The 12,924-nt window shown below is 45.1% G+C and overlaps 1 protein-coding gene across 7 annotated transcripts in view; it reads left to right on the top strand.

Annotated features, from left to right (window-relative positions):
• Positions 1-12,924, top strand: part of LOC121936315 (voltage-dependent N-type calcium channel subunit alpha-1B-like) — a 167,238-nt gene that overhangs the window by 112,868 nt on the left and 41,446 nt on the right. For 6 of the 7 annotated variants that reach the window (XM_042478450.1, XM_042478447.1, XM_042478446.1 and 3 more), the window contains 7 exons: positions 258-320; positions 4,552-5,379; positions 6,860-7,077; positions 7,872-8,001; positions 8,534-8,663; positions 8,952-9,011; positions 10,016-10,122. In XM_042478450.1, coding sequence (XP_042334384.1) covers positions 258-320; positions 4,552-5,379; positions 6,860-7,077; positions 7,872-8,001; positions 8,534-8,663; positions 8,952-9,011; positions 10,016-10,122 — 1,536 coding nt within the window. The remainder of the gene's footprint in view (positions 1-257; positions 321-4,551; positions 5,380-6,859; positions 7,078-7,871; positions 8,002-8,533; positions 8,664-8,951; positions 9,012-10,015; positions 10,123-12,924) is intronic. The other variant, XM_042478448.1, reaches the window with a different exon arrangement.

Below are 12,924 nucleotides of genomic sequence, written 5' to 3'. Positions count from 1 at the left end.
CTCAGTTTGATATCTCTTGATGGGTTTTCAAGCACTGTTTCCCTTTTATTTCATTTTCAGTTTTCTTAGGTTCCTTGGCTTCGTCTTCCTTCCCTTTTTCAACCAGCAGATGGGATCATTCCTTGCTTTTTTTTAGGTTTACAGTCCAGGCTGAGCCCAGCGGGTCCAAATCCCCGAATTCTCTCCGGGGAAGGCTTTTATATATTTTCTTTGCCCCCTCTCTCACTTTTTTGTTCTTCTGTTTCTTGCATGTGCAGTTTTGTAAAGCAAACTCGAGGTACTGTATCTCGCAGCTCGTCGGTCTCCAGCGTAAATTCACCGTGAGTTGCCCCTCTGTGTACAAATATACAGTAAATGGATTAATGATATATATCTTACCTATATATCTACATATGCGTATACAAGGAGTTCCCCGTCCTTCGCTCCCCGTCCCCTTTCCCCCTTCGCTTAAGTCATCGGCTTCATTGTGGAAAACTTGATGGAATCAAAAGTGGACCAGCAGCGCCTTTGTAAATGCTTGTGAGTCGCTTTGGAGCAGTTCTGTCCTGTGAGTTTCTGGTTTGTGTGTGTGTCTTTTCCTTTCTTCATCCATCCATGCGCTTGCATGACTTCTGTGCTCGAGTCTCCTTCCTCTTCCTTTTTAACCTTTGTGCTTTTGTTCTGTGGTTTGTCTTGATTCAAAGTGATTGGTTTGGTTTCTTCTCAACTAATGGAGGTGTACTATGGAAGGGTGGTGGTGAAATGAGAGCATTGAACCTTCCAATATGAATTCTGCCCCCCCAAATGAAATTTCCCATCCGTCCCCAACTTTCCAGAATGGCAGTCATGTAAAAGTTCATGTCAGGTGATGAATCCATGCAAGATTTTAGAAGGAGGTATCCAAGGTGTTGAATCATTGCGCAATGGTGGACTGACTGGCATGCCATGGCCCAATGTGAAATGGGAATCAATACACTTCAGGGAAGACCAGAGGGATATGACTGAGTGTTGACTACAGCTCTAGAGGCAAGGGTTCAATTCCCTGTTTGGCCATGGAAACTCACTGGGTCACCTTGTGTGAGTCAAATATTCTCAGTCCCAGAAAAAACCCATGTTAGGGTCTCCATAAATCAGTACAACAACAACAACAACAAACACCCCAGGGAGTTCCCCAAAGTGCATCCAGAAACTGGGCCCAGAAGTGCTGGAGCACAACAGGAGCACCCAATGCCCATCAGAAGTGCATAAGGTGCATTACAAGTTCCCAGCGCACATCATAAGTGGCTGATGCACATTGCTGCACCCTTGCTGGTACCCAAATGTGCATCTTCACAACTTACTAGTAGCATTTCATTGCATTTCTGCAGCAAAGCAACAGATTGTAAAGTTGTGAAACATAAATGGCGATGTAGGTTCTTGGCCACAGCTAATATTATTAATTCATATCCAACTGATGGGAGACAGAGCTGAAGGTAAGACCGAGAATAGACTGAGTCCATCTAGCACTGAATGTAAAGAATTAAAAGGTATAGCTGTATTTGTCTGGAGAATCAGTATGCAAAGGGATCTTGTAGCACCTTTGAAACTAACTGAAAGGAAGCAGACTTTCACAGATTTCAACATTGACTGTAAAGGTTATCTTTGACACTGACTGAGAAGGAGGGATCACTCCTTCCTCCAAGTCCCTGAGGGTTGCTACACCTCTGACTACAGAAAATGGCCTGACGTTGAGGCCAGCCTTATGACTGTGCCAACTAGCTCAGTATTGTAGACACTAAGCTGGCAGCATCCCTATAGGGAAGAAGTTTCCCCAATCCTGCCTGAAGATGCCAGGCATCAGGCCTGGGAATTTCTGCGTGCAAATCACATATTCTGCCATTGAGTTACAGACCCTTCGGTTGACTCTGACTGGAGAAGGTAGGAGATCTGTCTGTCTGTCTGTCTGTTTTCCTTTTAACTTTCTTTCTGTGTCCTTCACTGTGTGCTATCTCCTCTGATTTGGCGGCATCTTTCCAAAGATCTCAAGCAAAGAAGCATCCTTCCCTTAATCTGTTAGATGAGATGCTGGGGACTGAACTTGGGTCCTATGGCATGCAAAAGAGACCCTTGAATATATGAAATGATCATGTGAATTGTATGGAACTGAGGATACGGAAGGCTTTCTGACTCTTGTGATGTTTAAATTTGTAGGGCTGGGAAGGGGACCTGAGAGGTCATCTAGGTACAACCAGAAGCTTCATGCCTGTACTGGGCATGATGCACATAAAAGGGATGTGTGGCTCTGCAATGAACAATGCGCCTTCAACAGAGGTGTGGAGGCCAGGGTTGTAGCTATGGGGAAAGGCAAAATGAGGGCATTGCTCCCTCAAATTTTCCTTCCAATGAAATTTTCCTTTAATCCCCAAATTACTAGCATTGCAGTAATGTACAACTTTGGGTGTGCATTTGGCAATACTGTCTAAACCTCCCAAGAAAAGGGGCAGGCAAAGTGACCAAGGGAATGCAACCACAACCAAGAGAAGAGCTGTGGGTGAGAATGATGGTCAGTCTTTCTAGTGTGGTTTAATGGTCAGTATGTTGGACCAGAGTTGAGAGATGTTGGGACCAGAGTGTAAGTTCCCAACAGGAGATCTTGAGCCAGTTGGGCATATTCTCTCATTCTCACCTGCTTCATGGGATTTATGGGAGCAGAGCCAGGTGGAAAGGAGGAGTATAAAGTTAACTAAGAAAGCATAAAGAAATTAGGCAATGTGCTTGGAGCAGATGCAGATTAGATAAAACTCCCGGAGTCTCCCAGGCCTTTTGGAGAATGCAAAAAAGCATACTACTAACTGCTTAGAATCTGAATTATTCTGCCTCTTTATATTCCCCTGTGGCCTTTTAGCTCTGTTTGGCTCATAGTCCCAAAGGGATCCCCTTTGCCCTTTTAAGTTAATTGCTGTGTGTGTACACACATCTACACAAACACACACTTGTGTGTATATATAGCACCAGCTGAACAAAGTGCTGTAAGTCTGCCGTGGAACAAGACCCCACCTGCCACCAAAAAGCAAGGGGATGTCTTCTTGTCTTTAAAGTGAATAAATTTATCATGTCCATAAATACTTATGCCACAATGAACCAAGAATATAATTTCTGAGTGTCAGTACAGTTTCAACTGGAATACATTTCTCCCCTGTTTGCAGTAGCCGAATTCAATAACTATAATTAATCCTTGCACAGGGAGGACCGTGGCTGCATCCGCACTGCAGAAATAATCCAGTTTGAAACTACTTTAACTGCCGTGGCTCATGGGAACTGTAATTTTGTGAAACATTTAGCCTTCTCTGTCAGAGAGCTCTAGTGCCACAACAAACTACAAATCCCAGGATCCCATGGCATTGGGCCATGGTGGTTAAAGTGGTGTCAAACTGGATTATTTCTGCAGTGCGGATGCAGCTGATGTCTTACCTGTCTGCACTGTAGCTTTTACATGTGATGATCTTTTTTCCATGGAAGTATCTTCACATGCTCAAAGTGCCTAAATGAAAAGTGAACCTCAACTTTTTTCCCCACTGGCCAATTTTATTTAGCGATTTCTTTAAAAGTAAGTTGCTTAGACTACAAGACTTGCATTTGCTCTTTCAATTGTGCTGGGCTTTATGTAGTCCCTGTGCCTCTGAGTGTTCTTGCTCACTTCTTTCTGCTGCTTTTATGGATCTTTTGTGATGCTTCTCTTCTTACTGTTTTGTTAAAAGAGCCTTTAAAAGAAATACTGTGACTCACTTTGGGGATCTGGTATAAATTGGACAAGGCTTCAATAGAGCTAGCTTGAAATGCATACCTCAAGCACAAGTAAAGGTGATATTTTGTAGTGTTGCCATATTGGATCCAGGGCAGGTGTCTAGCAACTTTAATAGCTGTGGGGAATGACTACAATGAAAATAAGGGTTTGGAAGGTAAGAGAGGCTATTTACCTTTATTATTGTTGCTCCTATATTGAACATGAGCCAGCAGAGTCATGCACCAGCAAAGAAGGCAAAGGCTGTTTAGACCACTGTCAAAATCCTATTGTTAGTGTTGAGCAGAGCCATTCAGTCAATGGGATTTATGTTCTGCTGATTTATTATCCTACAAATGGTTCAACTGTGGGTTTTTAACGTTTTGATGTTGATGGCACAAAGTAACAGGGGTGCTTCATGGAAAAAATGGAGAAAAACAGGCAGAAAGGGGGCCAAGTAAACGCTTTGGAAGGAGATGACTTTCATTGCGCAACGTGGAGTCCTCAAAACCACCTGATTCCACAGAGTCCTGAGAGGGGACATATCAGTGCTCAAGTTTTCTTACTAGCTTCACCTGCTTTTGTGTATTCGACCAGTCCATCACGCTGCCACCATTTTGTCTTGACTTTGCATTCCTGAATCTCCTCTGCCCCTGTTCTCGTGTTGTTGGTCGAATAGGATGGTCATGGCCTCTTCTGCTTCTCTTTCTCTCCCCTGCCTACTTTCCTCTTCCTTTTCCTCCTTCTTTCTTTATCTTTTGTTTCTCTTTCTTCCTCTCTTTCCCACCTCTCTGTGCTCCTCTCAACTGCAGCAAACAGCAGAATGCCTCCAAGTCAAAATCCGTGTGGGAGCAGAGGACCAGCCAGATCCGAATGCACAATTTCCGGACCAGCTGTGAAGCCTTGTACAGTGAGCTGGACCCAGAGGAAAGAGTGCGCTACGCCACCAACCTCCACATCCGTCCCGATATGAAAACTCACTTGGATCGTCCCTTGGTGGTTGAGCCCAGGACCAATGGGCGCAACAACAACGTCAACAAGCTAAGTCCCGGTGATGTGCAAGAGGTAGCGGAGCCGGCAAAAGTGACTCCAACCGAAGGCACAGAAGGTGTAAGGAAACATCACCGGCACCGGGAGAAAGACAAAACCGGAGAGCAGGAAAAGAGCAGCGCGGCCAAGGAGGAGAATGGGGAAACCACCACAAACCATAAAGAGGAGCGGCATCGGCCTCACAGGAGCCGCAGCAAAGAAGGTGACGGTGGAGGGAAGGACGGGAAAAGTGAGCGCAACCGGAGCCAAGAAGGAGGAAGGCGCCATCATCGGCGTGGCTCAGTGGAAGAAGGAGCTGAGCGGGAACACAGGCGCCACCGGGGTCACCGGCATTCGGCTGAGCGGCAAGCCAAAGAAGGCAATGGAGATGTCAACGGTGCCAAGACGGAGCGCCGTTCCCGGCACCGAGGAGGGTCCAGACCTGGGAACCGGGAAGGGGATCCAGGCTCCAAAGGAGAAGGAGGGGAAGAACCCCACAGACGGCACCGAATGCGGCAAAAGGCACTCTCAACCTACGAGTCGATGGACAAGGAGAATGGGGAGAAGGAAGGCGAGGCGGGAGACAAAGAGCTGAGGAATCACCAGCCAAGGTGAGTTGGGCAGGTGGCCACAGATCATCAATGTTTTGCTTTCTCCCACATTCTTCCTCTCCCCCGATTGGAGGTTCTTTCTGTCCTAAAAAATGTGACTTGTGAATTTGGGTCTAGTTCTTTTTTCAAAAAAGGAAAATGAAATTAAGTTCTCCCCTGTTGGTGTTGGCTGCACTAAATCCTAGTATGAAAGGGACCGTGTTGTACACACTTTCTCTTTAGGGGTCAAAAATGAGAAGCCTCTTAGAAAAAAAAAGGTGACAATCTGTTCGTCAACATGAATTTGTTGCATAAAATTGAAGCCAAACTTTGAAGAGTGAAACACTCAAAGTCTTGGACTTGAATAGGTGAATCCATCACTATTGGTTTATGATTAGCACTAGCAAGCCAAAAAAGACATTTCAATACAGGAAGAGATATAAACATAGGCTTTTGCATCCTCCAGTTGCATCTGAAGCCTCCTTCAAAGACCGCAGATGATTGACAGTGTGCCTTCCCTTTTTCTGCTGTGATACAATTTGAACCATCCTGCAGGTGAATCTTCTGCAGGATTAAGCAATCTTATACGAACCAGAAATGAGCATTTGCTCCCATTTGTGGCTTAATGATCCTACTAGATTTTTATTCTTCCCATTCTGTTCCGGGAGTAATTAGCAAATTGCACCATTACTCGAGGTTTCGGCTTAGTAATGCTAAACTCTGGAGGAAGGGAATGTGTATGGCAAGAGAGAGAGAAGGAGAAGAGGGAGAAATATTTTGATACGAACTCAGATCGAGGATACAGTTTTCTCCTGAGGTTGCTATGAGCCATTCAGATGTGACGATCGAGGCTGATGTATAGATTTTGGCTTCCAGAGGCCACCTGCAATGGCTTGTTCTTAAAGATTTTGGATTTTTGGAGTGCTTCCTCAGCTATAATGATACACTTGAGAGCTGTTTCCATTCCACAAACAATTAATCAGCAGGGCTCAAGAGAGATCCTTTATTTTGTGTTGCTAGCAAGCTGCCATCTGACTCTGTCCCTGTTACCATTTTTTATTTGTTTGCTTAGTTGGCATTCTGTAACTATGAGCTGCTGCTTTAAGCATTCCTCTTCCCAATGACCATTTTCTTTCTATATGGCCTTGTTCTAGAAGAGTTTATTCCTAACGTTTTGCCAGCATCTGTGGCTGGCATCTTCAGAGAAGGTAATGGGAGTTGTCTCATTGTCTTATTAACATCTCTCCAAGAGTCAGAGGCTCTTGTCAATAAATAGTAGACCAAGCAGTTGTTCTCAATCTTTGGTCCTCCAGATGATTTGGACTTCAGCTCCCATCATGGTTGGTTAAGTTGGCTAAGCCCTCTGGGAGCTGAGGTCCAAAACAAATGGAGGACCAAAGTTGGGAAAGCCCAATCTCTATATTCTGCCTGACCTAAGGGAGATCTGAAAGGGGTTGCCAGAGGTGAGTTGGTGCTGAGTCTCCATTCTTTTGTCTCTCAGGGAAGGTCAATGTGAGACGGAGGTTGGTGGCAGTGTGACCATGGCTCCTCTACACACCTTGCCCAGCACTTGCTTGCAGAGGGTGCCTGAGCAGCCAGAAGATGCTGACAACCAGAAGAACGTCACCCGCATGGGCCAGCCGTCTCTGGAGAAACCGACCACTGTGAACATCCCCGTCACTGTCACAGCCCCTCCTGGGGATGTTGCCGTCATCCCAAGTGAGTACTTCTGGGGCTTGGTTCAGTCCACCTAGCAGTCTGTGTGTATTTCCTTGACTCCCTTCTAGGTTTTTTAGTCATCTTTTGACAGATGCCTCATTTAACGATCAGCTTTTTTTAATTGTCAACTGCGGCAAGATTTTTCTCTGTGGGAGCAAAGAGATCAGCACTTTTTAAGCAGCAACATTAATAGCAAAAAAGAAAGAGAGGGATAGACAGAGAGGGAGGAAGGAAAGAAGGAGGAAAGAGTTGAACAAAAAATGATGCATTGTGCTCCGAACCATTGTGCATGTCTTTCTCTCTCCATCTCTCTCTCTGTGTTTGTGTTTTGGTGTGCACACATACATGGACATGCAGAAAACATTGATTTAGAGCAAAATATGAGGTTTAGTATGGAAGTACTGAAGTACGCAGTTCCTTAAAGGAGAGCTCAACTGAAAGGTTGGGCTGCCCTTTCTCTTTTAAGCCTTCAGCTTGAACGGAGCAGAGTTAGAAACTTTGCTTGTAGATGTAAGACAATTTACAAAAGAGAAATAGTAAGATTGTTCTCATAGTCTGTTTAAATGACTTCAGAGATTAAACTAAACCAATGGTTCCCAAACTTTGCTCCCTTAATTTCTCTTATCCAATGCCTAGTATTGCATTACATATAGTAAAAGTGATATATGATGAACATGCAACTGGTTAATTAACTCATTTGTTGGAGGAATTCAATCCATTTACCTGCCTATAAAATTCTTTAATTGGTTTGAAGTCCCTGTTTTGATGACTGCCCATTTCTGCCAACCCTGCAGTGAACAACGTTGAATTTGAGACTAAAACGGAAGAGAAGAAAGACATGGATGCGGACAATGACTTGACGGAAAATGGACCAAAGCCAATCTTGCCTTATAGTTCCATGTTCGTCTTAAGTCCTACCAACCCGTAAGTCATCTCAGCTTTTCTACAACCATGTCTAGACTCAGGTTCCCAGGTTGCAGGGACTGACCGCTCTTCCTTGAGTCCCAGGAGGAGAGGAGGAAACTCAGGGTGAGAGCACTGGCCTGGTTATGGATGTTTCCAGACCCTAACATTTGCCAGCTCCATTTTCTCAATCTCAGATCTCAGGGAATTATCTCTGCTAATATCTCTTCCTCCATCCATGGCTCCCCAGAGTCTTCTGAATAACAGAGCAAGGTCCATTTTAATTTCTCACAATGCGCTGCAGTGACTTTACCTTTCAGGAGCATCAAGGAACCTTAGAATATGTCTACCTGTTCATAGAGCTGGACCAGAAAAATTGTAAAGTGTGGTGCAGTAGTAACAGACTCTCGTGAGTCAAGGGGGCATGCTGCTTGCTGACACCACAAGGGTTGTGGTTCCTATCTGGGATGAACATATGTCTGCTGAGCTCGCTCTTGATAATATAACTTTAAGGGCAGCTCTTCTTTGCAATGTTTTGCTTTCTCTGTTACAGAATCCGGCGCTTGTGCCATTACATCGTGAACATGCGCTACTTTGAGATGGTCATCCTCATTGTCATAGCACTCAGCAGCATTGCATTGGCGGCCGAAGACCCCGTCCAAGCGGAGTCACCAAGAAATGAGGTGAGGAATTGCATGCTGCTGAATGTTCACAATATTCAGATCTTGCTGCTCAACTTCCCATTAAAGACTATTGGGGCGAAGGCAAACTATTCATAAGAAAACCCTCCTTGATGACCTCCATGTGTTTTTGTGTGCGCCCATCTGTCTTTGGACATTGCACTTAGAGAGGGATGACTCTGTTTGCTACAACCCACCTTTGTAGAAGGCCTCTGCTTTTTCTGTTCTTTATGGTCATATCACATTCCTATTCTCTCCTCTTAACTTCGGATTTTTTTTGTTCTGATTTAGGCCCTCAAGTACTTGGATTACATATTTACAGGTGTTTTTACATTTGAGATGGTGATAAAGGTAAGAATCTCTCTCTAGTTCCCCTTGCATATATGTCCACCCAAATGAGCCTCCTCCATTTTAAATACCCTTCCTTCCTTCCTTCCTTCCTTCCTTGGGGGGACAGTGCTGAAAAGGGAATGACAGAGGTTCATATCATATGTACCTCCCCATCCTAGTTTTCCCAGTAATTGCTGGCATTTAACCGTGAGATGGTTTAATGTTGCACTTTTAATATAATTATTTCTCTTACAAGGTTTGCGTAATCAGATTTTAGCAGTGCTTTGTTTTAATTTGTGGTAAGCTGCCTTGGGCCCCATGCTAGGAGAAAGGCAAGATGTAAATTAAGTACATATAAATATACAGTGTGCTCTTGGCTTACACGGTGGATCCGTTCCGCCCCTCCCCCCGCATAAGCCAAATACCGCGCATGCTCAAGTCCCATTCATGTGAATGGGGCTCGTGCATATGGCAGCATGGCGGTGCGCACACACCACAGGTGAGCGCCCCATTCATCTGAATGGGATGCGCCTCCCCTTGCACCCCATGCACTCCCGCACGGCTTTGCACATATGCTCAAAGCCATGTATAGTGTGCCCGCATATAACTTGGGTACATTGTATCATCTATTTTCCCTGCATTTTTGGCAAACCATGTGGCCCCTGGCTAACTGGCCCTCAGACTTGCCACAGATGCCCACCCTGTACCCTCCAACTGTCACAATTTGGCAGAGACGGTCCAATATATCAGCTGCCATCTTACCTTTTCAGTTGCATTAAAAATGTCCCAGTTTTTCTCTCCTCCAGTTTCCCATTTGTCCTCAGCTTACTTCAGTTGCTGCAAAGATCAGGCCCAGATCAGTTTTGCTTTCTCCCCACTGGATTTTTAAAAGCCAGCTCTTTCCAAAAGACTGTCTCTGAGCACACTGGTCAATGTTAAAATATTCTTATTCAAAATCAGCCGAGATGAAATTTTCCTTTTTTGCAATCCTTGTGCCTTCTGCTCTGCTCTTCTTTCCTGCAAAGATGATTGACCTGGGGCTCATTCTCCATCCGGGTTCCTACTTCCGCGACCTCTGGAACATCCTGGATTTTATTGTGGTCAGTGGGGCTCTTGTTGCCTTCGCCTTTTCGTAAGTAGTTTTTTTATTTATGGCTTGTGGTTTCCTGAAGCGGAAAGTGGGGCAACACTGAATCATGAGGGCTACTAGCATGCCGATATTCTCCATGAAAAAATCCACCTGCAGATTTAGTGTAGAATATGTTCTGAGCTATGGATAATCTTTGAAAAGTACAACTTTCTTGCAGCAAGGAGAAAATGTGCTAAAATTGCTTATTTTGTCTTGCCAAGAACAAATTTACCAAGGGATTGCAACTCTAGAGTACAGCCTTGTGTTCCTCTTTGGCACCATTGCAGCAAAAGTGGGATATAAATGTAACAAACAAGGAAGCAAACTGCAAAAATAGGACCAACAAGAGTTACTATCTGACAGTTATGTGTTGTCTACTGCTATTCTAGTTGCCGCTACTCCTTGCTAGCATTATCTTTGCAAGAATAGGCAAGCTGCAGACAATTCCCAGGGAATTTATCAATCCCTTGTGGGATACTGGGGAGCATGAAAGATGTAGCGAACATTTCTTCTTCTTCTTTTTCCAATAAAGGCATGTGTGAGTCAGAAGCTTTGACATTTCAAAAACTGCAGAACAGATTCACGAGTGCAAGATATATTTGGGATGCTTTTAGAGCTGCGCATAAAGAACACAAACTTTGCTGGAGAAATCAGGGGCACTGATGGCGGGGTGCATTTTTTATCATTGTTCTTGTTGCAGTTGCTGTGTCCTTTTAAATATGTAATCTGCAGAAAACCCAAGCACTTGAGTTTGTTAGGTGCGAAAATGACCAAGATCACCAATGGAGCTTAGGGATGGAGGGGGCCCAGAAGCAAGAAGTAGAAATGTCACTCCACCGCACCAATGTTAGGAATGCCACCCAACCCAGGAGATTACAGCCACTCTTCAGTGTTGATCTCCCTTTGCCTTTTGCCCAAGCATCTGGGCAAATCCCTTGTGCCAATGCAAAATTGATTTTATTGGTTTCTATCTCCCACATTCAGAACAACAGCAAGGCTACTCTGTGTTGCCATACTTCTTTAGCAGCCTATAACCAGAAGAGAAAGAGGTGCTATGGCTATAATGTTCCTCGCTCTCTGCACTTCCATGACAAGGACTGAAGTTTTGGGGCAAGTAACCTGAACCAACCTTGGTTGGCTAGAAGCTTAGAATCATAGAACAGAATCCTAGATTTGGAAAAGACCCCAAGGGCCATCCAATCCAACCCCATCCTGCCATTCAGGAAGACACAGTCAAAGTACTCCTGACGGATGGCCATCCAGCCTCTGTTGAAAAACCTCCAAAGAAGGGTTATGAGCCTTGCCCTCTCCAGCCCAAGATCTGCTCTTGCTCTATGGCATAGCTTTGGGGTGGAGAATTAGGGTATGACCCCATCAGGAAGAGTTCTTCCACCAAAATGAAATTGTCCTCTAGTCCTCAGATTGCAGAGAGTCAGGCACTGTTGGTAATTCAGTTGGTAATTCAGCCTTTTCTTTGGATGCCTACACTGTATTTCTTCAGGCTGGAGCGACTGCAATGCTAGAAATTTGCAGATGCAGGGAAATTTCTAAGTGGTAGAATATCTACTGGGTGGCAGAGTCTTCATTTTGTGGCCCCGCTCCTGGCCTCCTAGCCTCTACGCCAGGTCTTTCTTTTGCTGAGTGTGGGAAATCTCCTTTCACGGACTACAACTCCCAGAATCCTCCAGACGGTGGTTATGCAGGAGATTCTAGGAGATGAAGTACAAAGAAGAAGCTTCCCTAAGCTTTATGTATGCGTGTGCCTGCAGAATAGAATAGACGCTGTTTCTTCTGCAGCTTCTTACTGTGCATATGTCTTGGAGATGTTTACTGGTCCCACCTCCTGCTTCAAAGGGCTCCCTGACAGTCTCAGTTCAGCTTTCTCTGCAGTTTTTTTCCCATTGTGACCTCTTGTGTCATGCCTCTTTCACATTACTCCTCCAACCTTTTGTTCACAAGATCCCGATTTGATGGTCAGATGCTCTCCAGGTTGGATTCTATGGAGGCTTGAGGCTCGGTTTTGGAGGCAGATCTGTCTCACCCTCCATAGTGTCAGCTCTGATGGAGAGAAGATTTATCCTTAGTCCTCGGTGACACATCAGAGCAGACTGCTCTTGCAGTACTCCCACACTTTTGGGTGGGAGTGTGAGATTCGCTTACTCTGTCCTTCAGAGAGCAGGAGTGGAGGAAAGCTTTCCTTCTCTCTTTGACTCATGATCTCTTCTCCACCTGGCTTGGTTGGGCACTGTCTTTAGCCACTATATGCAGCCGTCTGGCTCAAGCTAAGCAGATCTGCTACCTGGACAGCACCAGGATGGGAGATAATTTGGGAACCCCATCTGTGCTGCCAAGGCCAGGCTACTCCATAAACAACTGTATGCATCGTGTCAAGAGATTCTTCCTTTTGTCTCTTGATTCTCCCACCTTCTAGCTTCCCCAGATGCCATGGGGTTCTACAGGGGCCAGCGAAGGGACAAACATATATGTTGTGATGGCACACATTGTATCTCTCAGCGCAGATGACAGGACTGTTTGGTGCACAAAGGCATGCACATCTCTCTACCCTGTGTGATGCTACGCACAAGGACAGCAATTCACCTCAGGGCAGCCTTCACGCCTTGCATGGCTGAGCAGGAATCTGAGACTGCATTGATACCCCCCATTGCCACCCACTCTCAATACTCTCCTTTCCTCTACTAGGGAAACAGCAATTGCCTAAGACATCAGTCTATGTTGAGGTTTTTTTTTTTTTTGGGTGGGGAAGGTTGTAGCCAATGTGCAAAATTAAGGTGGCAGTCCCTGGCA

Source organism: Sceloporus undulatus, chromosome 7, assembly GCF_019175285.1.
Source record: "Sceloporus undulatus isolate JIND9_A2432 ecotype Alabama chromosome 7, SceUnd_v1.1, whole genome shotgun sequence".
Lineage (NCBI taxonomy): Eukaryota > Metazoa > Chordata > Lepidosauria > Squamata > Phrynosomatidae > Sceloporus > Sceloporus undulatus.
This window is presented reverse-complemented; position numbering and strand designations above follow the sequence as displayed.